At 38.2% G+C, this 23,122-nt stretch overlaps 1 protein-coding gene across 1 annotated transcript in view; it reads right to left on the bottom strand.

Annotated features, from left to right (window-relative positions):
* Window positions 1-791: 791 nt before the first annotated feature.
* The window catches only part of MGA (MAX dimerization protein MGA), a 109,656-nt gene continuing 87,325 nt past the window's right edge, over window positions 792-23,122 (bottom strand). The window contains exons 15-23 of the mRNA XM_021695610.2: window positions 20,239-20,529; window positions 18,547-20,057; window positions 15,159-15,289; window positions 11,602-11,653; window positions 9,155-9,361; window positions 7,481-7,592; window positions 6,963-7,196; window positions 5,723-5,899; window positions 792-4,633 (exon numbers count right to left, since the gene is read on the bottom strand). Of these exons, the coding sequence (XP_021551285.2) occupies window positions 3,357-4,633; window positions 5,723-5,899; window positions 6,963-7,196; window positions 7,481-7,592; window positions 9,155-9,361; window positions 11,602-11,653; window positions 15,159-15,289; window positions 18,547-20,057; window positions 20,239-20,529 (3,992 nt within the window). The 3' untranslated portion in view covers window positions 792-3,356. The remainder of the gene's footprint in view (window positions 4,634-5,722; window positions 5,900-6,962; window positions 7,197-7,480; window positions 7,593-9,154; window positions 9,362-11,601; window positions 11,654-15,158; window positions 15,290-18,546; window positions 20,058-20,238; window positions 20,530-23,122) is intronic.

The raw sequence follows: 23,122 nt of genomic DNA, 5'->3' as shown, positions 1-23,122 counted from the left end.
CCCATTCAATTATCTTAACCAGTATAATTAAAAGAAAAACAAAACAAAAAACACACTACTGAACACTGCCCCAAATTATGTATGGATTATCTGCCTTTCATCTGTGTTCAAAACATTTCAAACTTGTTACAGAAGGGCCTGTCAGGTATTTCATCCACAGTTCCAGAGGGGCGGGGGGACCCTGAATTTATTATACATTTACCCAAAGTAATTTGCATGAAGTTCATAATACATAGACTTCATCTGTTAGTGATCTTAGTTTCAATGTCTAAAGGACTCCTTTAATAAAATGTTTTGTAAATCTTGATACTAGTTAGTTAACATGTACCTTGTTTTAAGAACATTTATTGTCCTTAGCCCCTGAGACTGTGTTAATGTCCCGTTATTCTCTAAGGTAACTGACATATTACCTTGCACACATTAGTATTATGAGGCTAGCCTTTCTTCACTGTAGAACTTCTTGAGACAAACACCTGCTGTCAATTTATGCAAAATTTTGAAGTCTCCATGTAAAACATGCTACGATTAGCAAAAATCTCCCCTAGATGGCATGTCAGAAACTTTGAAAACAGTAAGGAATTCCTATGATAAAACTTCAGTGGCACCTCTCTCAAATGACTCAAGGGCATTAGACTGCTCTGCTCCAACTCAGCACAAACCTCCCAACACCAAATCCTGCTTTAATTATTATAACTGATTTATTTCAAGTTTATACATTCTGCCTTCCACTCACCAAACTTCTTCTGTTCTTACATTTCTAAAAAAATAGTCATTTTTCAAAAGCAGAAAAGGAAAGATATATATTTAATATATAAAAGAAAAGGCTAAATCTGACATAATTATATTCTTAAAAACATTCCATTTATTTACAGATGTATAAAAAGGCGAATTATTGGTCTACTGAGATCATGCTTCTTATAGTGTTAGGGTGAGAACTCACTATCCTCCCAATTCCTCAACTCCTCTCACTCAACTACATCTTTCATAATCACACATGTCATTTTCATAGATCAGTTTCTCCTGGGGTAAGGTTAAAAGGAAGGAGTTTTTGGAGATTTGAGATTTCTGTCATGACTGCAGGAGTGTTGTGAAGACTGAGCCCTCCAAATTAGCCCTCACAACTTACTAGTTCTAAGAGGTCTTGAAAACACCATTATCTTGGGAGTTTGTAAAGACATCTGCAGCCTTCCTTAAACACCTGGAATCATCTCTCATTTCCATCTTTGTACATCTCTCATGTCAACTATCTTCCCATCAAGAACTGATTATTACCTGTTAATCTATTTTCTTCTAAAAAAGGGAACAGTGTTCAGAAGCAGAATGGTCCTTCTTTTCCTGAGGATTATTCAACTCACTTGCCTTCTCCTTTGGCTGACCCTCAAAAGCCATAACAAGAGCCTTGGGAAGTCAGGAGGAAATTTGAGGACTAGACAAGCAAGTTAATAATGGGAAACTGCTATACCTGGATTAAAGTACTAGGATCTCCAAGGACAATTATTAGCAGGGGAGACAGGTGCTGGACTCCTTGGCTAAGGCATTGAATGAAATCTGCTGGGTAAAGAGGAGAGGGAGGGATAATGAGAAGCTGAGGGGCACTCATTACCTACTTCAAGCTTCTTCAAAAACCTTTAAAGGAGGGAAGGTTGAATGCTGATGAGCAGGTCTAGAAAGGCAAGTAACACAAAACCAACAAAGAATTTGCTCTCACTGCAATTTGCAGAGGAAATTTTTCCACTCTTTTTCAATCTGCTGATTACCAGAGTTACTAGAAAGGAACCAACCATGGAAGTACTAATTCACTGGCTAGAACCATTCCAAAGCTGGTCTCACAACCTATGTCTGAAGATATGCTGAGTGGGATTTGGCATAAAGAAGGCAAAGGGGGGTGGGGGAGGGGGAGAATGCAGAAGAAATAGCATCACCTAGGCACAGCCCAGGCACTGGAAGCTCTTGTGTTAGTGTTTCACAACACAAGCAAATCCTGTCAATGAAGACAGAACAGGGGTTACATTCCAAAATATAATTATTTAAGAAAGGCAAAATGCAGCAGCTAAATCCCAATCTATACATTTTCAGAATAGTGATTCTTGCCCCCAGGAGTTTCCAAGAGACCCCTCAAGTGCACCATGATTATTTACAAACTAGATAGGAAACGTCATTTCTATACTCAATACAAATCTCATCTTCTAGGTTGAAAACTTCAGCCTTTGAGAAATCTATGAAAACAACTATACAAAAATATAAATATCTTTATCTTTACAGGCTGTCAGTCCTTCATACCCTGACAGCTAATGAGTGAAAAAGCTCTACAGATCATTGAATCCATGGTAGCAGATAATAAAAAATATATCTCGTGATTCAAATACTGCCTCATTTCCCTGGTAAAGAGTGCCTACTGTGACTTTTCTTTTCTTTACATCCTGTGCAGGTAATAGTGAATGAAACCTTCAAGCACCAGGAGGCTGGTTTGATTTGGGAAACATCCAGCCCCACAATTTTTTGTTTTGGCCACTGTCTCTGGTCTGGGCAGGGAATGCTTTTCATTTTAGCTGTCTCTTGAGTGATGTGATTTGTGAAAGGGGGAGAGCTCCCTCTGTGCCTACCTCCAAAATATGTATTCCAGGTAGAAATCCCTGATACTGTGAAATGTCTTTCAACACCCAGACAGTAAAGGAGAACTAGTATTTTCCTTAACATCTCAAAATAATCACCTTAGTATTAAAGTTAAAAGCATTCCTACGTTACCAGAAGGCTTGGATTTATAATTCTGATTGAAAAGGGAATGGAAGCTACTTGGGATATGAAAGAAGAGAAAATTTTGCTGAATGACACAAAGTGTTTCACTTTGGTATTCCATGGTACCCATCCTCTCTCCCGCTACTCTTGAAACACCAACTAAAAACTCTCTCTTCTAGATCCCTTCGCACAAGTGCATCACATTCCTTGGATTTCAGACTTAAACCACTTAAAACAACAGCTATCCACTACAGGTCAGCCCATAGCAACTCCAAAGTCTCAAGCAGCTTTTTCTCTGGGAGGGAAGAACTAGGAACCACTATGGACCTAGAGTCTTGTTATGAATTCCTTGGGTAAGAGGGGCACCTCGTGTTCAGTAATGGATCACATCTTCTTAGAGAGGATGAGGAGACCCAGCACCACAAGTGAGGTAACACATTTTAACATGATCAGAATTTCATAGTAGTAATTTCTAATATCGAGGTCAGCACCCTACCCCCCTTTCTCTACCATTATCCACCGCATCAAAGTCAAGGATCACAGTTCCATGACACAAACAGATGCCTACAGAGAAAGGAGGTTTCCCTCATAGCCTGGCTTCTGCCTGAGGACAAATAAGTTCATTTCCCTGCAGAACTTGGTGAGGCCCCCGAGTTGCCCAATTTGGCCACAACAGGTGCCAGTGTAGGCATCACTTTGCTCTCCCGGCATTCCTGGTCATTCCCTGTTAAGTTCACTTTGTGTCCAACCGATCCAACTTTGGCAGCTACAGGTGCCAAAGAAGGCATCACCTTGAGACCCTGACCATCTGCATCACTGGAAGGATTAGCTACTTTTAAACCTAGAGGTGCCAACTTTGGCATAGGCCTCCACAAAGTATCTGTGCTGCTGTTCTCTAGGCCAGCCTTCATGTGTAGAACAGGAGGCGAGGATACACTTTCAGGCTCTGCAGGGACGCCAGAAGTACTCTTCCCTCCATCACTGGCTTTCCTATGGGAAAGGAGGGACTCCTTTATCTCAGAGTCAATAACAATCTTAAGGACATCTGGCTCAGAGGCTGGTTCAGCAAGTTGTTTTTCGTTCTCGGAAAAGTCATCATCTTCCAAGTGCAAGAGGAGAGGACTGACAGAGTCACTCTCCCCTTGTACATCGGGTAACTCTTTCAAACCAGTTCCCAAGTGGCCAACTTGGAAAGTTGTTCGGTTCCCAGGAGGAAGCTTACTGATAAAAGCCCGTCGAGCATCCCCTGTGAACTCTGTATCCATAGAGCTGGGCAGTTCAGCCAGGCTAACAGAGTCATCATTTAGTTGTTGATTAAGAAAGGCAATCTCATTGAGCAATGAAGTCAGTGTCTCATCAGTATCATCCTCATCTTCCATGTTCGTCAGCAGTTCGCTTGGATCCAACGCTGCCTCCTCTATAGCAGATGCTACTTTTCTCAGTTCCATCTCTATACTTGAGTCTTTGAGATCTTTCATCTTCAATTTATGAAACGTAGACTCCTTTGGCTTCAGTTTCTCCCGTCTAGATTCACACTCTTTCCATTTATATTGAATACCTCTCATTTCACCAGAAATCTTTTTGGGTAAGAACTCTTGTGCTTCTTGCATACTGGAAACATCAACTATCTGTGGAAAACCAGAATCTTTATTTGCCAGAAAAACTGGTGTTGGACCCAATGCCATTCTGCCATCTCTATGGTTGCTTCTGGAAGAGATTCTACCCGAATCTTCAAAGGAGTTATCTTCATTCCTGATAGTACTTTTCAGGTGGTCAGATGGCTTGCCATCAGGAACTTCATGAGGATATTTGCTGCCACCCATATCTACCAAACCTCCTTCTGTGGCCAATGATGTCACATTAACAATTCTTGGCATCATAAATAAGTCGTCATTTTCTGAAGGAGGAAAAAAAATTCGTTCAGATCTACAGTGGTAAGCATCACTCTCATTCATACCCAATGACCAGAGATCTCAGAGTGTTAGTAGTCAAAATTCACCAGTTTACTTTTTTTTTTTTTAAGATTTTATTTATTTATTTTACAAAGAGAGAGAGCACAAGCAGGGGGAACAGCAGGCAGAGGGAGAGGGAGAAGCAGGCTCCCTGCTGAGCAGGGAGCCCAATGCGATGCGGAGCTTGATACCAGGACCCTGGGGTCATGACCTGAGTCGAAGGCAGATGCTTAAATACTGAGCCACCCAGGCACCCCTCACCAGTTTACGTTTATCAAGAAGATGAAAGGAATATTAGGTTCAAATTACGAACCTAGCCCAACAAGAAAATAGGTAAAATCTAACCAAAGTACTCTAATATTCTTTGTTATTTTAAGTTCTATTTAATTCTTTTATAGAAATGCTCCCCAGTTTATTTTTTATCCTGGGGCAAACATGGATCTTGATTCTATTCACCCAATTAACTGCTACTCTGAGGGTAAAATGAAGCCCTAGAAGCAGCACTGTAGAAGAAAGGATGACCCCTCCAGAAAGGGTTTAGCAGTATTAGTACTGGTAAAGATACCCTTTTACCTTAATAGAAATTTAGGTGCCTACAACCTAAATCATCAAACTGAGACTTCCTTTTCAATTCTACTCCTTTTCCCCAAAAGGGACTGGTGCTCAAACTGAATCAGGCTGGTAAAGTAGGAGTGCACCATCTCAGATTACAACACAAAATTAATAAATATTTATTAACACCAAAACCTAAAACAATGACTCATCTTCCTTTTACTTTCGTTTGTTTACAATGTTTTTCCTACTTAGAAATAACTAAAACTCACAAAATAGTTCCCAATCCCATGTTTAAAAAAAAAAAAAATCAATAGAGCCAAACATGTTATAAAAAGAGGGTCATCTCTTTCCAAGGAAAATGCAAATAGAAGAGATCTTTATCATTACAGAACACATTCAAAGGCTTTCTCTGTCACAGTGAGATACCAGGGATAACTCTTTTTCACCACCCAGAGAGGACAACACTTATAACAACATACCTGACTGAGCCACAGCACTGGTAGCAACTTGAGGCTTCAGATCTGCTTCCAAGAGAGCAGGAGAAACAGTTACCACTGGTCCTGAGAATAAAGGACCTTTTAAGGTGAGTAACTGCCCTTGCGGAGTCATCACGATGTTGGCCGCGGTATGTGGAGTGTTAGAGGGGGAGGTATTTTCTGTAAAGAAAATCAGAAATAAGTTAGGGATAAAAGGTCTTCAATTATGCTGGTATAACCTAGGAGTCTGGGAGATATCCCTAAAACCACACTCTTGACTTAAAAGGCAAGAAGTAAATTTCAAATTAGTTAGGGAACCTCAACTTGGAATTTACTTTTTGAACCACTTGTCACTGCCTAACGGGTTACCTGTCCACTGATTCTCCTAAGGGACAGAACTTATGTTGAGGAAAACTCAACATGCAACCACTTTTTCAATGTAATAGTTCCAACAGTCTTGATAGTGAATCTAAATGAAGGCATGCACAATTCTATCCCCAGACAGGCTTTTCTTATACACCTCTAACAAAGTACAAGTTTCTAGCCCTTAAACTTTGTTTCTCCATCTATGAAATGAGGTGGATTAAACGATCATTAAAATCCTTTCTTAGCGAAGTTAAAACTAACTCATAGTTTAGTATCCCTCAGTACTTTCTTAGATTTCCTGGTTCATACACTGGGCAACCCGAAGAGTAAAAGAGGATACACTATTCTCTAAGGATAAGAACAAGTAATATAAAAGCAACAAGGCCTCACTTCCAAAATCAAGATAGGAGAGAACAATAACTTAAAACCAATTTACTTTGTTCCTTAACAGCAATTCACTGATAGGCAATCTGATGAAAATACGGAGTCTGACTCAACAAAATTGAATTTTTTAAAATTCCAATTTATTGGTCTCCGCAAGACAACTCAACTCATGAGCAAAACTGCAGGGAAATCAAGAGCTTGGGTATAAAGTATGAAAGGATGGCAGCTTAAAAAAAAATATTCACTGTAACATTAGAATAACATGACTGCTATCAAAAGTAGGTCTTACATGTTACCATAACTGGTAACTTCTTAAGATCTGCTTGAGTGTGTAAAGCTAGAAACTAAAATCTAATGTACTTAATATTCTTTTTATACAACCCATCTTTAATTCATTTAATTAAATCTAAAATTACAGCCAAGAGAAGACTCACTCCACTGAACTAAACTCATGTTCACCTACATTAAGGAAAGCAAAAAATGTCCCTCCTACCTGTGGCCTGGTCTCTTTTTCTGGAAAGAATCAAAGGTTTCCCCTTCCTGTTATTTATAAACATCTGTCCAAGATCTACAGATGATGCAGAAGATCCTTCCTGCTGTTTGCTAGTTCTGGGAGACACATCAAACTCATCTGATCCCATCTTCTTTTTTCTTTTTTGTGCCTCTAGTGCTTGTTGTTTTGCATAAATATACTCTAGCTTCTTCAGGACCACTTCTTCTGTCTTACCTATAGGTTGATAGGGAATAAACTGTCACCCTTTATATAACCCCACATAATAATGAGAAATAGAGTCAACTGAAATTCAGTTGATTTAACTATATTCCCCAAAACTATGGAAGGCAAGAGTGATTATAATCCAGAGGAAATGCCCCACCCAATCAAAAGGTAACTGTTAACTCTGGGAACCAAGCCATAAACTAAGAAGTATCTGTAAAGTCTAACTGAGGATTTCTCCTCACTAAAGATGTTGTATTATACTCTTTTTACCAGAGATCATTCACGTATCTCACCTGAAAGAGATGAGACTTTCCGTATCAAAACATTCCGTTTTCGAGTCAGAAGATTTTTCTGTCCTATCAGCTTGTCTGCCTGATCTGTTAGTCCCTGAATTTCGCTGAATGCCTAAGAACAAAAAATTAGTATCATGTGAATTGATTTGCTCTTTTCTAAAAACAGGTAAGGCCTCGGGGCGCCTGGGTGGCTCAGTTGGTTAGGTGACTGCCTTCGGCTCAGGTCATGATCCTGGAGTCCCGGGATCGAGTCCCGCATCGGGCTCCCTGCTCAGCGGGGAGTCTGCTTCTTCCTCTGACCCTCCCCCATCTCAAGCTCTCTCTCTCTCATTCTCTCAAATAAATAAATAAATAAAACCTTTAAAAATAAATAAATAAAAAATAAAAACAAGTAAGGCCTATACAATTTCTTCAATGAAAAAATTTTAATCTAATACTTTAGAAAACTTTATATGTCATTTAAAACAATTCTTAATGCTTCAGAAACTATTATTTGTTAAACTGTAGGAGGTGTTCTGGCTTTACTTCTAAGGAACATGATTATTTCCAAAGAGCATCACTGAGTGTTTCACAGGTGTTTCTACTACTACAAGGAGATACAAAACATTTTACTCTGCTTAGATTTTAATAATCAACTTTAAAATCACCTCCTAGTCTAAGTAAAATCTGGTTGAAATAACTATGTCCTAGACGGGTATGAATGCTTGCCTTGTACTCCTCCAACTTCTACTTAAAAGCAATTTAAATGAAACTACCTTAGATATTTCAGATTGCCTTTTAAAATGACTGGCAGCTGTTAAAAACTATGTTAAAATATCACTTATGTGGGCCACCTGGGTGGCTCAGTCGGCTAAGCGTCTGCCTTCTGCTCAGGTCATGATCCCAGGGTCCTGGGATCAAGTCCCACCTCAGACTCCTTGCTCGGCAGGGAGCCTGCTTGCTTCTCCCTCTACCTGCTGTTCCGCCTGCTTATGCCCTCTCTCTCTCATACACACAAATAAAATCTTAAAAAAAAAATCAGAAACATTAAAATATATAAGTATATATAAGTATATCACTTATGTTGTGCTTTTCACTGTGGTAAACTATTCTAGGGGCACCTGAGTGGCACAGTTAACCATCCAATTCTTGGTTTCAGGACAGGTTGTGATCTCAGGGTCGTGAGATCAAGCCCCGTGTCGGACTCTGAGTTCAGCACACAGTCTGCTTAAGACTCTCTCTGCCTCTCCCTCTGCCCCTCCCCACTCTCTCTCTAAAATAAATAATACATCTAAAAATAAAAAATAAATAAATAAAATGGCAACTGTTCAAACTATGTTAAAGTATCACTTATGTTGTGCTTTTCACTGTGGTAAATTATCCTAAGTGCTATGGAGAACACCAACATACAGAGATTGTGGTAAATAGAGCTAACCAGAGTTTCTGACTTAATCTGAAGTAAATATAGCTTGGCTGGTTAAGAACTTGACTTTAAATAACAAACTACTCTGACTCAACATGAGGGCTTTTCCCCTTAAGAGATTTGTTGGGTGTTCACTAGTCCACATTCAGATGTTAAAACATAAGCTCTACTTCATTGTCCCTCTTAGGGTGATGATTCTCTTTCTCATAGTATCTCTAGAAGATTCTCTTAGTCAAATTCTTATTTGTGGGTCACTTACAGAGAACACTTACCCTAGTGAGAATGAGACTTTTGGAAACCTTGGAAGAATGCAGCAATCCCAATGTGATCTTCAATTTCTCAAAGAGATCCCTCATTTCACCACGCCGACGACGCTCATTGGCGGTGTGTGTCCTGCGATAATAAGCAAAAGCTTCTGCTTCTTTTTGGAGTTTTTCACTCCAGTAATCAGGCTTCAGTTTCAGAGGAATTGGTGGAGCCTATCCAAACAAAAGATTTCCACCTAATTATCTTTCATTTGTACCTGCCCTCTACCTCCAACTCAAATGGCACTGTTCCATACCAGGTATCTACTGTTTTCTGTCTGGACTATTTTAACAACCTCTTGATATTGGTCATCTTACTTTCAGTCTATCCTTCCTCCAATCTAGTAACCAACAGTGTAAATCACTTCCCAGCTCAAATTTCAGTGGTTCTCAAATGAGGAAGAATTTGAAGAGTGAAATCTAACAAAAGGTTATCCATAAAATTTATTATTAAAACTTGTTTTCATGACACAAATCACATGAAAAAATTCAACAGAATCTTAATTGATGGAAAACAGGTTTAAAATTTTTTTTAACTGCTTTAAGACCTTTTACAATTGGTAAAGGATCAACCTCCTCTCTTCCTAAATCACCATTCTCTCCAACCATTCCAAAGTGCTAGAAGTTTACAAAACGCACTATGCAATCTCACACCACCCTGCCATTATGAACTGTTGCCTGAACCTATCCCTCCCATCCTATCCTCCAAAACTTAACATTTAAAAGTCAAACTTTGCATTTTTCCAGAGAAGCCTTTCTTGACCCTCAGTATGCCTTAGGCTTCTTTCTGTTATTCTCTTTCACTTTAAAAAATTACTTACTAAAAAAAAAAAAATAGTAATAATAGATGCACACAGGGTTTTAAATATAAATATTTGAAGAGCTTATCATAAAAACCAACTGTGCCCTACATTTGTACCTGGATCCTTAAAAACAACCACTTCCTGATTCTTTTAGAGGCTTCTTCTGGTTCTTAAATCTATATTCTAAGTAAAAAACAGTAATATTAAGCTTATTCTTCTCCATTTTCAATGCTATCTGCTTCCTGCTATGCAGAAGACTTAGCTCACACCACTAACATCTCACATTCTTCCTAATACAGACATGTCATTAATTTTAATTCTTATATTGATCCCTTTGCAACTTGAATATAATTCTGTATCAATTTTTCATTTCATCAACACAGTATCTCTTTGTAAAATGAGGATATCAGCACTCGTATCCTTCATTTCTTCTTCCCTCTTTCACCTCCCAATTTGTCATTTGTACTTACACATTTTTCAAGACTGCAAGTCTTCCATACTTTATTCACAGATTATAAAAACTTGAAAAAAATCATTAACAGTGGCTACCTTAAATCAAGACAATGTGAATACTACTCATACAAAGTGAGTCATAATTATATTCCCTGTCTTCTACAGTTTCTTGGTTTTGTGTTTTTCCCTCTCTAATGTTTCTGGGGTTTTTTTTGACACTGTTGGCCTTTATCAAACCCAGATAGTACCCCAAAACTCTTATATAAAATCACTGTCTTTCTAAAGTCAAACTCATTGTGCATTAATATAGTATGAGAAAATAAAAGATACAAGATAGAAAATTAATACCAAGTTTAATTATAGTAAGACGCTACAAATGATTTGCATGTAATAATTAGGGTACAAAACAGTGGCTTGTGTATATAAGCTATTATGAAAATTCTTACATCTGAAAAATGTTTTAGGATGAATGAAAAAATATAATGATATATGCAAAATGATTACAATCATGTAAATATGTACCACCCAAAACCAGACCAAACCCAAACTAATCACCCAGTGGTTTTTGAAAAGGCTTGAATACCACTCTCCACCTCAACCCCATCTCCATCACTGTTTTTAAGTGGAAAATGGTTTAAACAACCAAACTCTCTTCCATGCTTAGCCAAAGATAAGGGGAAAAAACCCCTTGCTTAATTATGGTGCCACGACATCATACATTTAAATACATCAAGAAAATCTAAGAGGGCTCATAATTTAATGGCTTCTTGAATTGCTAGCCATCATTCAGAGAATAATTAATTTTTTAGGTCACTGAAAATCATGAGCCTAGACAAGAAAGAATGCCAGCCTTTTTTCACATCACACAATTAGAATATAGGATTAGTTTTCAAATAAGCACATCTATTTTCATCAACTCCGTACCCATTTTAATTCTTCTAAAGTATTCTAATATTTAGCAGTAGAGAGTTAAGAGGGGGGGAAAAAAGCATTTTAATAGTATAATTTCATTAAGAAAAAAAGCTAATTATATTAACTCACTGGCAAAAATAGCCTGTATTAGTCATAGCTAATACAACGAATGTTATTTTAAACCCTAATGACAAATGTTATCAATTTAGTTAAATGAGTAATTGTCATTAAATATATTGTAAATACCTTTCGACTCCTTTCAGCAGCTTTTTCATCTGCAGAGATATGGGTACGGCACCTAGGTAAAGACAATATTTTCCAATGTCTTACTGAAATTCAAAAACCCAAGACCTATTTCACAGCTACACTAAACAAAACCATCCCAAACTGTTTAAAAGTATAACCAGCTTCTTTTTGCCAAGGTCTGATATGGGGCAATATGATTTATTTCAATAGTATGCTTTTTTCACTAAGTATTCAAATAGTCCCTAAAACTGCAAATTACTTTTTCAATCATGAAATATTTCATATATACAAAACTGTTTAAACAAAATATATAATGAACATCTGGGTGCCTACCACGTAGCTCGAGACATAAAACATCTCAAATATACAAGAAATCTTTTTTTCCATTTCAAATTTTTATTTAAATTCTACTTAGTTAACACACAGTGCAATATTGGTTTCAGGAGTAAATTCAGTGATTCATCACTTACATACAACACCCAGTGCTCATCATATCAAATGCCCTCTTTAATATCCATCACCCATCTAGCCTCCCTCCATCACCCCTCACCTCCCTCCCTCATCACCACCACCACCAACCCCTCCCCCGCAACCAGGCTCAGTATGTTCTGTAAGAGTCTCTTATGGTTTCCCTCTCTTTCCTTCCCCCCACCCCAATATGTTCATCTGTTTTGTTTCTTAAATCCCACACATGAGTGCAATCATATGGTATTTGTCTTTCTCTGACTGACTTATTTCACTTAGCATAATACACTCTAGCTCCATCCATGTGGTTGTAAATGGCAAGATTTCATTCTTTTTGATGGCTGAGGAATATTCCATTGTGTGTGGAATACAACCACACACATCTTCTTTATCCATTCATCAAAAAATACAGGAGATCTCTGTGCAGCCCACCCGATCACATTTCCTTCCTCTCTTCCTTCTCAGAGGTGAACATTCTCAAAATGAGGGTTTTCTTTTCTTTTTTTAAGATTTATTTATTTTGAGAGAGGGGGGAGAGAGCACGCACGAGCGGAGGGGAGGGGCAGAGGGAGAGAGACAATCTCAAACAGCCTCACTGCTGAGCGCAGAGCCCAATATGGGGCTCGTTTTCACGACCCTGAGATCATGACCTGAGCCAAAATCAAGAGTTGGAGGCTTAACCAACTGAGCCACCTTGGGTGCCCCCCAAAATGAGTTTTTACCATGCATATCTTTGCAGTTTTACTAGGAATGTATGCATCCCTAAACAGAAAATATTATGTAGCACTTTAAACATTATATGTGTGTGTGTGTGTATATATATATATTAAAGATTTTATTTATTTATTTGAAAGAGAGACACAGCGAGAGAGGGAATGCAAGCAGGGGGAGTGGGAAAGGGAGAAGCAGGCTTCCCGCTGAGCAGGGAGCCCGATGCGAGGCTCGATCGCAGGACCCTGGGATCATGACCTGAGCCGAAGGCAGACGCTTAACAACTGAGCCACCCAGGTGCCCCTAAACGTTATTTTTTTTTTTAAGTTTTTATTTTATTTATTTGACAGAGAGAGACACAGTGAGAGAGGAAACACACAAGCAGGGGGAGTGGGAGAAGGAGAAGCAGGCTTCCCACTGAGCAGGTAGCCTGATGAGGGGCTCGATCCCAGGACCCTGGGATCATGACCTGAGCCAAAGGCAAACAGACGCTTAACAACTGAGCCACCCAGGCGCCCCTACCCCTAAATATTATTATAGTGTATCTTTCTTCATCTGATTTCACTCAACATTGTATCTGAGATATTGAAAGACACAGTTCTAGTTCAATCATTTTAACTGCTATATAGTGTTCCAAAGTGTGAAATTTCCAAAATTTATTTTTCAGAATTCTAATAATTGTTTAGGTTGTTTCCAAATTTTCTCAATGGCAAACAATACTGCAATGTATAGTCCCATACATGGCCCCTTGTACATATGTGTGAACTTTTCCAGGATACATGTACCTAGGAGTGGAATTTCTGGATGGAAGAAAGGTATGGAAGTCAACTTCAGTCATATCACACTACTCTCCAAAGTGGTGCTAACAATTTATACCCCCACCTGCGGTATGTTCCCATTGCTCCACAACTAGACACAATAGTCCCATCAGAAATCACAACTTTTTTTTAAAATTAAAAAAAAAAAAAAATCACAACTTTTGCCAATCTTATGGATGTGAATTAATGAAGTCACTGTGGTTCAATTTGTATATCCCCAAATACCTGTGAGGTTAAACAAATTTGTATGTGTTTACTGGCCATCCAGGTTTCCTCTTCAGTGAACTGCCTGTGATATCCATTACATATTTATCTACTCCATCATCTTTTTCTCACTGACTTAAAGAATTATTTTATTTCCTTGATAATAATCCTTTGTCAAACATGTATGCAAATATTTTCCTTACAGTATAAGTTTGCCTTTTCAGTTTTCATGGTGTAGTGAGAGAAAATTTTTAAATGTTTAACAATCTGTTCCTTTACAATTTGTGCTCTTTGTGTGTTATTCTTGGCCCTTTATTATTCCAGCCCATTAAGATGGTATCTTTCCATTTATTGAACTGATCTTCAATGTCACACGGTAACATTTTATAAAAGTTTTACACAGCTTTTGTTAATAATCCCAAACACGTTTTTTTTTTTGTTACTATTCTGTTACTATTATAAATGGTATTTTTTGTTTGTTGCTGTTTAGAAAAATCAACTTTAGTATAATCAGCATATCCAGTGATACTGCTAACCTTGTCTAATTAATTACATTGTTACAAGATTTAAACTCTTTCAACCTTAACCAATAGGCAGCTGAAGTAGCCTCCAAATAGCTCTGGAATGAAGAAAATTATTAGACCTATGTCCCCATCCTGAGACTTTCTCAGCATCATCAGGGATGAAGAATTACTCTTTCTCAACTCACTGCTGTTTTACATGGTGATTAATGAGGTAACAGGAAAAGCACAAAGTCTGGCACAAAATAAGGACTCCTATCTTACTTCCATCAACCTCTCACACCCCAATCCCTAATCAATACAAGGCTTACTAACACAAAAAATGGAATAAATTTTCCTGACCAAGTCATCATACTCTATTTTCATCTCATCATCTGTGAACACATAAAAATTTCCCAACTGTATCTCAACTGTTTAACCAGTAAAGTAACCAAATTTAGAATTTAATGTCTATTCTTAAAAGATAAAGGAACTAACTTCTGTTGAGTAGTCCACTTGTGTCAGTTACCCTAGTCGCAAATTAGGGGCATTTTCCTCATTTCACAGGTAAAGAATCTAAGACTCAAAGACTTGCCCCGAGGTTAAACAGCTACAAACAAAACTAGTATTTTAATACCCATGTGTCAGGCTCCAAAAGCATAGGTTATTCACATTCACACGTGGTCATCTAGCAATAACCAAGGCAAGTTAATTACCTCTGAATTCCAGCTCCCTCTTCCTCTACTAATCAGAAAAAAGCTAGAGGAATAAAGAAACCAGGTCAGTTATCCAGAGCTCCTAAACAGAACATTTAATTTTGTATATGGTCACAAAACTCCAAAGACAAAGTAAGACTTACGGCTGTTTGAAAGTCTGTGTTTGGGCAGCTGTGGTCTTCATGTGGGCAACATTAATTTCCTCAGAGAGCTCTTCCACAGTCTCAATGTCCACCTGTTCCTCATCATCCTCAATGTATTCTACACAGTTACTCTGAAATAAAGCATTCCAACAGTAAATAAAGTATTGGGAAGCAAACACACCTAAACTTTTCAACCAAATATTCCCTTTATAAAACCAACCAGGGCCAAACACTGATTTTACACCATAAATACTGATGATCCTAAACTTCTTCATCATAAGAAGGAATTAGTTATGAAGACAACATATGGTTAGAGCTAACAACCAAGCACTACATTAAAAATCATAGATACATACAGAACAGACATCACTAGACTAAACAGAGGCCCCAGAGGGCTGTATATGCTTCAGGTGTTACTTCTAGTGGACAAAACTCAGGTACAAATATATTAAAGCTTCATAAATCTTAAGATTAAATAGCAGTAAAGTAAAATTTGGTGAATGGGTAGGGGGAAAGGAAAAAAATTCAGGATCTATTTTAAGAGTGCTTCATGGCTAACCCCTATTGCACACCCACAAAAACAAACTCAAGGCATATATGAAAACAGAATACAGCCCAGAGTCAGTCCTCTAAGCCTCTTAATCCCACACAAGGAAAGCTTCTGAAGAATTTCAGGTATCAAAAAAAGCCCAAGCTTACTGTACTTGCTTTACTGTACATTAAAAAAAATAGTAATAAAGTTGGGCCGCCTGGGTGGCTCAGTCGGTTGGGCGACCAACTCTTGATTTCAGCTCAGGTCATGATCTCAGAGTTGTGAGATCAGGCCCCACACTGGGCTTCATGCTCAGCACAGAGTCTGCTTGTCCCTCTCCCTCTGTTCCTCCTCCACTCATGCGCACGCTCTCTAAAATATACAATCTTTAAAAAAGTCAATCAGTGAGCATTTATTGAGCACCTATTATGGAAACTCACTGTATTATTTTATGTAAACAGTAGAATATACAAATTATGGAATATGTAGATATATTTAAGTCCACCTTTAAAAGTAGTGTTTACTATTCCAGAAACTAAACTGGGAATATGTTATCTGTTTATAATAGTACTATACCTGAGAGGCACAACTTAAAATGAAGCATCCCAATCACCTTATTAATTCTGCTTAAACGTGATGGAAAAATTACTTACCCCCATGACTTATAGGTTCCATAAGGCTGATAGACACTAAATGCAAGCCATCAATTATGGTCCCCAATTTATTTTTTTTTTCCCCTTGGTCCCCAATTTAAACAACGTCTATTTAATTTAAACAATGTGAACAATATATATTAACTCTAGGAAGCTAAATCACAGAGTCCTGACAGAATCTAAAGAGTCTAAATTATAATGTAGGTAGATTCTTTATGGTATTTAAACCGAAGAATGTCTGCCTACAGCATGGCTTTAACTGCAGGCTTTATAAATAATATCCAATAAACTTCACAATAGAAGATTTAAATTAAAGAGGCTACTCACTACTTTCCTTACACTATTCCAGTATAATGCTAATCACATGCACAAAAATATCACACATGTCGGACAGGTACAGAAATACAATGTAGAATTTAGTTTTTAGAGTTCATTTAATGTAATGCCCGTACTTTTAAAAAGGTCACTGTACCTTGTATGTCAGATTCCCTATTAGGAAATCCAAGGAATGTCACCCTTGATTAAGACACTTCAAAGCTTCTGTTAAGTCAGTTCTACTGACAGCAACAGTTTTCACTGGTTTTAAAGTTGGACTGTCTTTGGTCTGATGCTTACCCAAGCTGACTTACAATGGGAGATTCTGCAAAAAGCAGAAGATCTGCAATCTAACTCTTAAACTCAATGACTTCAGATTCTTCAGCTACCCACAGGTATCTGTCCTCAAAAAGGATGAGGCTACAGACAGAATATAAGGCAAATGTATATAAAATCATCTAACAGTAGAACTAGATCCTCATTTTACAAATGAGACAATGAGGTACAGAAATAACCAACACAGGAACATTGGAATATTTAAACATTTTAGAGTTTTAAAATACTAATCTTTCTGTTATATTTTATCTGCGTAAGGCAGTTAGGCATTAACAGAGAAGGACCAGGGGCGCCTGGGTGGCTCAGTCATTAAGCATCTGCCTTCTGCTCAGGTCATGATCCCAGGGTCCTGGGATCGAGCCCTGCATCGGGCTCCCTGCTCCGCGGGAAGCCTGCTTCTCCCTCTCCCGCTCCCCCTGCTTGTGTTTCCTCTCTCTCTGTGTCTCTGTCAAATAAATAAAATCTTAAAAAAACAAAACAAAACAGAGAAGGACCAGATAACACAGAGACTGAATCTCATGGAAGTGAGAACTGCATGACAATCACCAGAGGGCCACATTATCTGCTCCTAGTGAGAGGGACACGGTTTAGATTTGAGGGCACCCTACAGGCAGCTGGCTACAATCTCCTTATGTTTTACATCAAACCCCATTGTCAGGTGTCAGCAAACCACAGCCTGCAACCTGTTTTCATAAATAAAAGTTTTACTGGAACACAGCCACACTCTTTCACTTACTATTGTTTATGGCTGCTCTCACGCTGTAACAGCAACTGAGCAGTTGCAACAGCAAGCCATCCAGCCTGCAAAGTCTAAAATGTTAACAATCCAGCCCTTTACAAAAAAAGTTTGTCCAACTCCTGCCCTATATCTGTTTCTCACTTAGATAGGGTTACAACCTTAAATAGGAAGTCTACAAAAAACGGCTTCAGAAAAAATTTTTGTAAAAATTATAAAGGTCACATTACAAAGGAAGATAACCAAAGTTTAAAACATAAACTCTAGAAACTAATTTTAGGAAATAATTTAAAAGCAACTTAGGGCAGGGTGATAATAAAATATTAAATGGTATTTTCCATTTTTCTCCAAAAAGAGAAACATCTCTCTAAATGTAAACAGTAAGTTCTCCTCTAGTTCTAAGGTCACCCATTCCCTGTTTTTTATATATCTACCAGATAGGCTGTAACCACTTCACACAGAAAATGTCCAAAAAAACAAACAAACAAAAAAAAATGAGAACAAATAGGAGTAGGAGTTTCAGGATTTCTTTTTTAAAACCTAACTTGAAAGGAACTCTCAAGCATCTATCCCCCAAAGGCATGAGCCAGCCTTTCAGTAAGAGCAGGCAAGTCTCAAAGAACAATATAAGCTCAATAAATGTTACCTGACTGACATAGCCTAAAAACTACAAAGTCATTTAATCATGATCTAAACCTAGGAATCCAAATCAATGCATCAGGTCTTAGTGATCTTCTGGAAGATCAGTAGCTATTGTCTCTAATAAATCATTTTAAATTCTTGAGGTTTCAGTCACAACAAAAATGGGCTCACCACCTTTTCTACATCATCAACCTCCTCACTCTGGTAGTCAGAAACAACATCCACAATCTCATCAATAGAATCATCGGTTTTCTCATTCTCATCTTCCTCATCCTCCTCTTCCAAATCCAAAACAGTCAAGTCAGCACTGCTTCGCCCACCCTTCTTCTCTTGCTTTGATTGTATCTGTTCTCCTGACAGCAGTAAGTGACCTTGAAAATGTCCTTCCCCTCTGCTCCCTTTTGTAGCTCTCCTCGGAACAATGGAGAAGGCTGTAGGACTAGAAATCTTACTCCAAGAATCACATTCAGTTTTTAAAACTCTGACATTTTCAGTAGCTCCACTTTTTCCAAGTAGATCAGAGATGCCTTGTTCTTGTTGAAACACATCAGAATTTTCCTGACAGGTCTTTATTTCTTTAATTAACTGCTCATCTGCCTCTTTCTTGCATTCTTGTGAAGTTCCAACACATTTCTGGGTCAGGGGGCCCTTCAGGTGTTTTCTCCATCTCTCCCTAATACTGTCTTTCTCCAGAGAGTCTCCACATCCCTTTTCCTTGGCCTCTGGCTGTGGAAGAGATTGCTGCTCCACAACTTTGCTCCCTGATAATTCGAGTTTACCTTCCTTAGAGATGATTGGAAATTCACTTGATTTTTCCTCTGGATTTTCCAATCCTTTCTGCTGTTCCACTTTCACATCACCCAGCTGTTTAAGCTGTATATTACTTATACTTTGGACTGTCACATTGCTGGCTTTTTTGGAAATGGTCTTAACTTCTAGAACAGTCACTTTTTCTTTGGAACTATTATGATTTCTAATCCCATACTCTTCATCAACATCTTTATAGTCTTCACCTATGTGTGACCCAGTGATACAGGAGTGCTGAGAAGGTTTAACAGTTATAGGACCCTCTTCTGTAAGAGATTCTTCATCCAAATGATCACCCCCATCTCCCACAGAATCATGCAGGATTGCTTCTGAGGCAGTAGCCCCTGAGTTTTGCTTTATTACATTAGCTTCAGAATCTATAGTTTCTCCTTCTGACTGTAGGGCCTTCTTAGTATCCTGCTCTCTTTTTAAAAAGCTTGTTTCATCTTTCTGGTCTGCACTCTGAGACTCTCTCTTCATCTGAAGAGAAGCAACATGTTGAAGAATGGAACTGGGAACAGGCTTTTGTCCAGGGAGCTGCAACAAAGCAAAACTACCAGACTGGAGAGGAATAAGACTGGCTGTACCAACAGGCTGCCCTCCTGAACTATAAGTTATTTTGGTTTCGGAGCCTGTTTTACTTGCAAAGCTTTGTGGTTCAGGAGGGGAAATCCTCAGGGTCAATGTACCAGACTGAGACACAAAACTAGGTCCAGAAGAAAGCAATGATGGTGCCTGAGTGATAACATTCACTGGTGGAGACGAGCCAACAGCCTGAATTACAGGGTTCATAACAGAGAAAGCAGAGGATGAAGCAGAAGATGGTGGAGTCTCTGAAGGTTTGGAAGGAGTGGGTAACCGAATTCCCATCACAGAGCCTGGTAAGAAAAAAAAAAAATTTCCTTTTTAATTATCACGCCTGTATCAAGACTCCCAAGGTATGCTTTTCTTTTTGGACAGGTTAACACTAAGAGACTAAGAAATCCTACTGTATTAACATGCCATATGGCCAAATGATTCCACAAGAAAAACGCATCAGAAAAATCTCCGATTTTATACCTGGGTTCCGAAACATAACAGGCTGTAAGCTGGGCTGGGTATTAGAGCCTCGAAGCTGGTGCAAAGGGAGGAGCTGAACAATCTGCCCGTTAGGATGCCTGAATAGATTCATTCCACTTGGGCTCCTAACAGGCTGCAAAACCATCCGATGCCCCTGAAGTTGTGTGTTTGGGACAGGTCTAAGAGTAGGAGAACCTTGCTGCACTGGAATCAGCAACAATCGAGGTCCAGTACGTTTCACTGTGTTAGGAGAGACCTGGGGAGTAGCCACTGGGATCTGAGGGGCATTTTCTGAAAAACAGGAAATGGAAACACAGTTATCAGAATTTCCCTTTAATACATGTTAGGAAAAAATTATTATGATATAGGATCTGACCACACTACAAATAATTTCTAATTTGAATTATACAGTTGGTGAAATCCTGTACCTCTAGCATATATTACACTAATAGTCCAATGGCTGAAAACAATTTATCTTAAAACCTAATTATCAAGACATTGTAGGACTTTACATTTAGAATGGTAAAAAAAGAAAGAAAGGAAGGAAGGAAAGAAAGAAAGAAAGAAAGGAAAAAAAGAAAGCATCAATTGTCAACAGGTGCATTTAAAAATAGAGATAATGCCTCTGCCTAATGAAAAATATGGCAGGCCTCTAAATCTGGATTCTCATTAAAGTTAAACATCATTCATGATAAAATTCTCTTCTTCAACCTTATAATTCAGGTTGTTAACGTTTACTAAAATTATGACTTCATTTCACAGGTCATACTCAAGTAAGATAAAGTCCAGGACTAAAAATCATGAGGCATAAAAAACTCCTTGGCTTTTAAAATTCACTGACAAATAACCAAAGCATAAAGATCTGTGGAAATTATTTTTCAGAAGGAAAAAAAAATACATACCCCCAAAAAATGGAATGAAATTAAGAGACATCAAAGAAGCAGGGAAATAAAGCCTGGTTAGGAAGAGGCAAAAGACAGTTTTAAAACAAACAGAAAAAGCAAAAATTTAATGCAGAAGATGTGAATTTAAAAAAATTTCAAACCATTAATAGTACCTAAAGACCCATTTTAATGTTTGGAAGAGATATTTAGAAATACTGAAGACATAGAAAAAAAGTGTGAATAATCTACAGATAGATTTTTGGTCATGGGGATAAAAAGGTAGGAATAACGATAACAGTATGCAGAAATGAAACAAATCTAACATTACCATTCAAATTAGTGAACTTAACATTATTAATAAAAATTTTTGTTAGTTTGTCGCTAAAGAGAAAAATCAACAAACCAAACAAATCAGTTTAACATGGAGACTATTAATCACTCTACCCACAAAACATACCAAACTTCTAAAAGGAAATTATGCTCCTAACATTTACATGACAAATTACATATAAGATCCAGAACTACTCTTGGAAATGAAATAAAATGCAAAAACCAAACTGTTCCAGGGGGGTAAAAATGTGCAATTTAAATAAAAAACATCTTACGTAATTTAAGAAACACATTAAAGCGTTCTTAATTTCCTGAACATTTCTATTCAAAGAACATTTTAGGGAGTGATTCAAACCCAAAGCACTCTAATCCAGAGAATGAAAGCAGCTTTTAATACACACACTAAATATGTGATTATTTATTCACATACAGGTGAGGGCAAAAAGGGAAAAGAAAAAGAAGGGAAGTTAAACGAGAAAGTCACAGATGTCTAAGTACCCGAGTTGGGATCCTCTTTATGAACCTAGAACAAAATTACACACACTTAGAAGTTATCAGAGTTAGCTCCATTTAAAATAGAGCAGTTAAGGGGTGCCTGGGTGGCTCAGTTGTTAAGCAGCTGCCATCTCCTCCGGTCATGATCCCGGGGTCCTGGTATCGAGCCCCGCGTCAGGCTCCCTGCTCGGTGGGAAGCCTGCTTCTCCCTCTCCCCCTGCTTGTGTTCCCTCTCTAACTGTGTCTCTCTCTGTCAGATAAATGAATAAAATCTTTAAAAAAAATAAAATAAAATAGAGCAGTTAAGAAAATCTGTTAACATTATTTCCTCAAGCAGTATTACAGAAGATATTTTTAGATGGTATATGGATATAGAGAATCACCATATCACATTGTCAGAAAGTAATTTCTTTTTCAATCTTCTGATTATATACAAAAGAAAATACCAGTCTTTGATATTACATCAGCATTTTCTTGGTTTCTTCATTAACAGAGTGCAAGCCACATGTTACCATATGGTAGCTAGCTAGAATATATTTCTTGTTATTATTCTTTCCAGTGTATGAACCTCTGTTATGGCAAGTAATGTTGGTTTTTGCTTTTAAAAATACATTTAAGCAAACAAAGGAGCTGATTTAAATAAAAATATTAAGTCAGTAATAGTACAAATGAGAATCAGAGCAAATACCTCAATGTATAATTCCAAGTGACTGGAATCTGAGAAACCACGAACTACAAAAAGCTAAACTACTTCATAGTTTCACGACAGAATTAAAAAAGGCTGGAATCCATATCGTTTAGAAAATCTCAGTTAAAATATAACAGGATATAAAAGCCCTTAGCCTGGCTGTAGCACGGCAGAAGCCCTCTGCTCTCCCTTTTTTAATTAAAAAGAAGCACACACAGGGATGCCTGGGTGGCTCAGTCAGTTAAGTGTCTGCCTTCGGCTCAGGTCATAATCCCATATTCTCAGGTCCTGGGATGGAGCCCCACATCAGGCTTCCTGCTCAGTGGGGAGCCTGCTTCTCCCTCTGCCTGCCACTCCCCCTGCATGTGTGCACGCACACGTGCGCACGGGCTCTCTCTCTGGCAGATGAATAAATGAAATCTTAAAAAAAAAAAAAAAAGAAGCACACACAGCCCCCACCCCACCACTCCACCCCACCCCCGCCAAA

This window comes from Neomonachus schauinslandi, chromosome 9 (genome assembly GCF_002201575.2).
Source record: "Neomonachus schauinslandi chromosome 9, ASM220157v2, whole genome shotgun sequence".
Classification (NCBI taxonomy): Eukaryota; Metazoa; Chordata; class Mammalia; order Carnivora; family Phocidae; genus Neomonachus; species Neomonachus schauinslandi.
The sequence above is the reverse complement of the archived record's forward strand: the minus strand, read 5'-3'. Positions and strand labels throughout refer to the sequence as shown.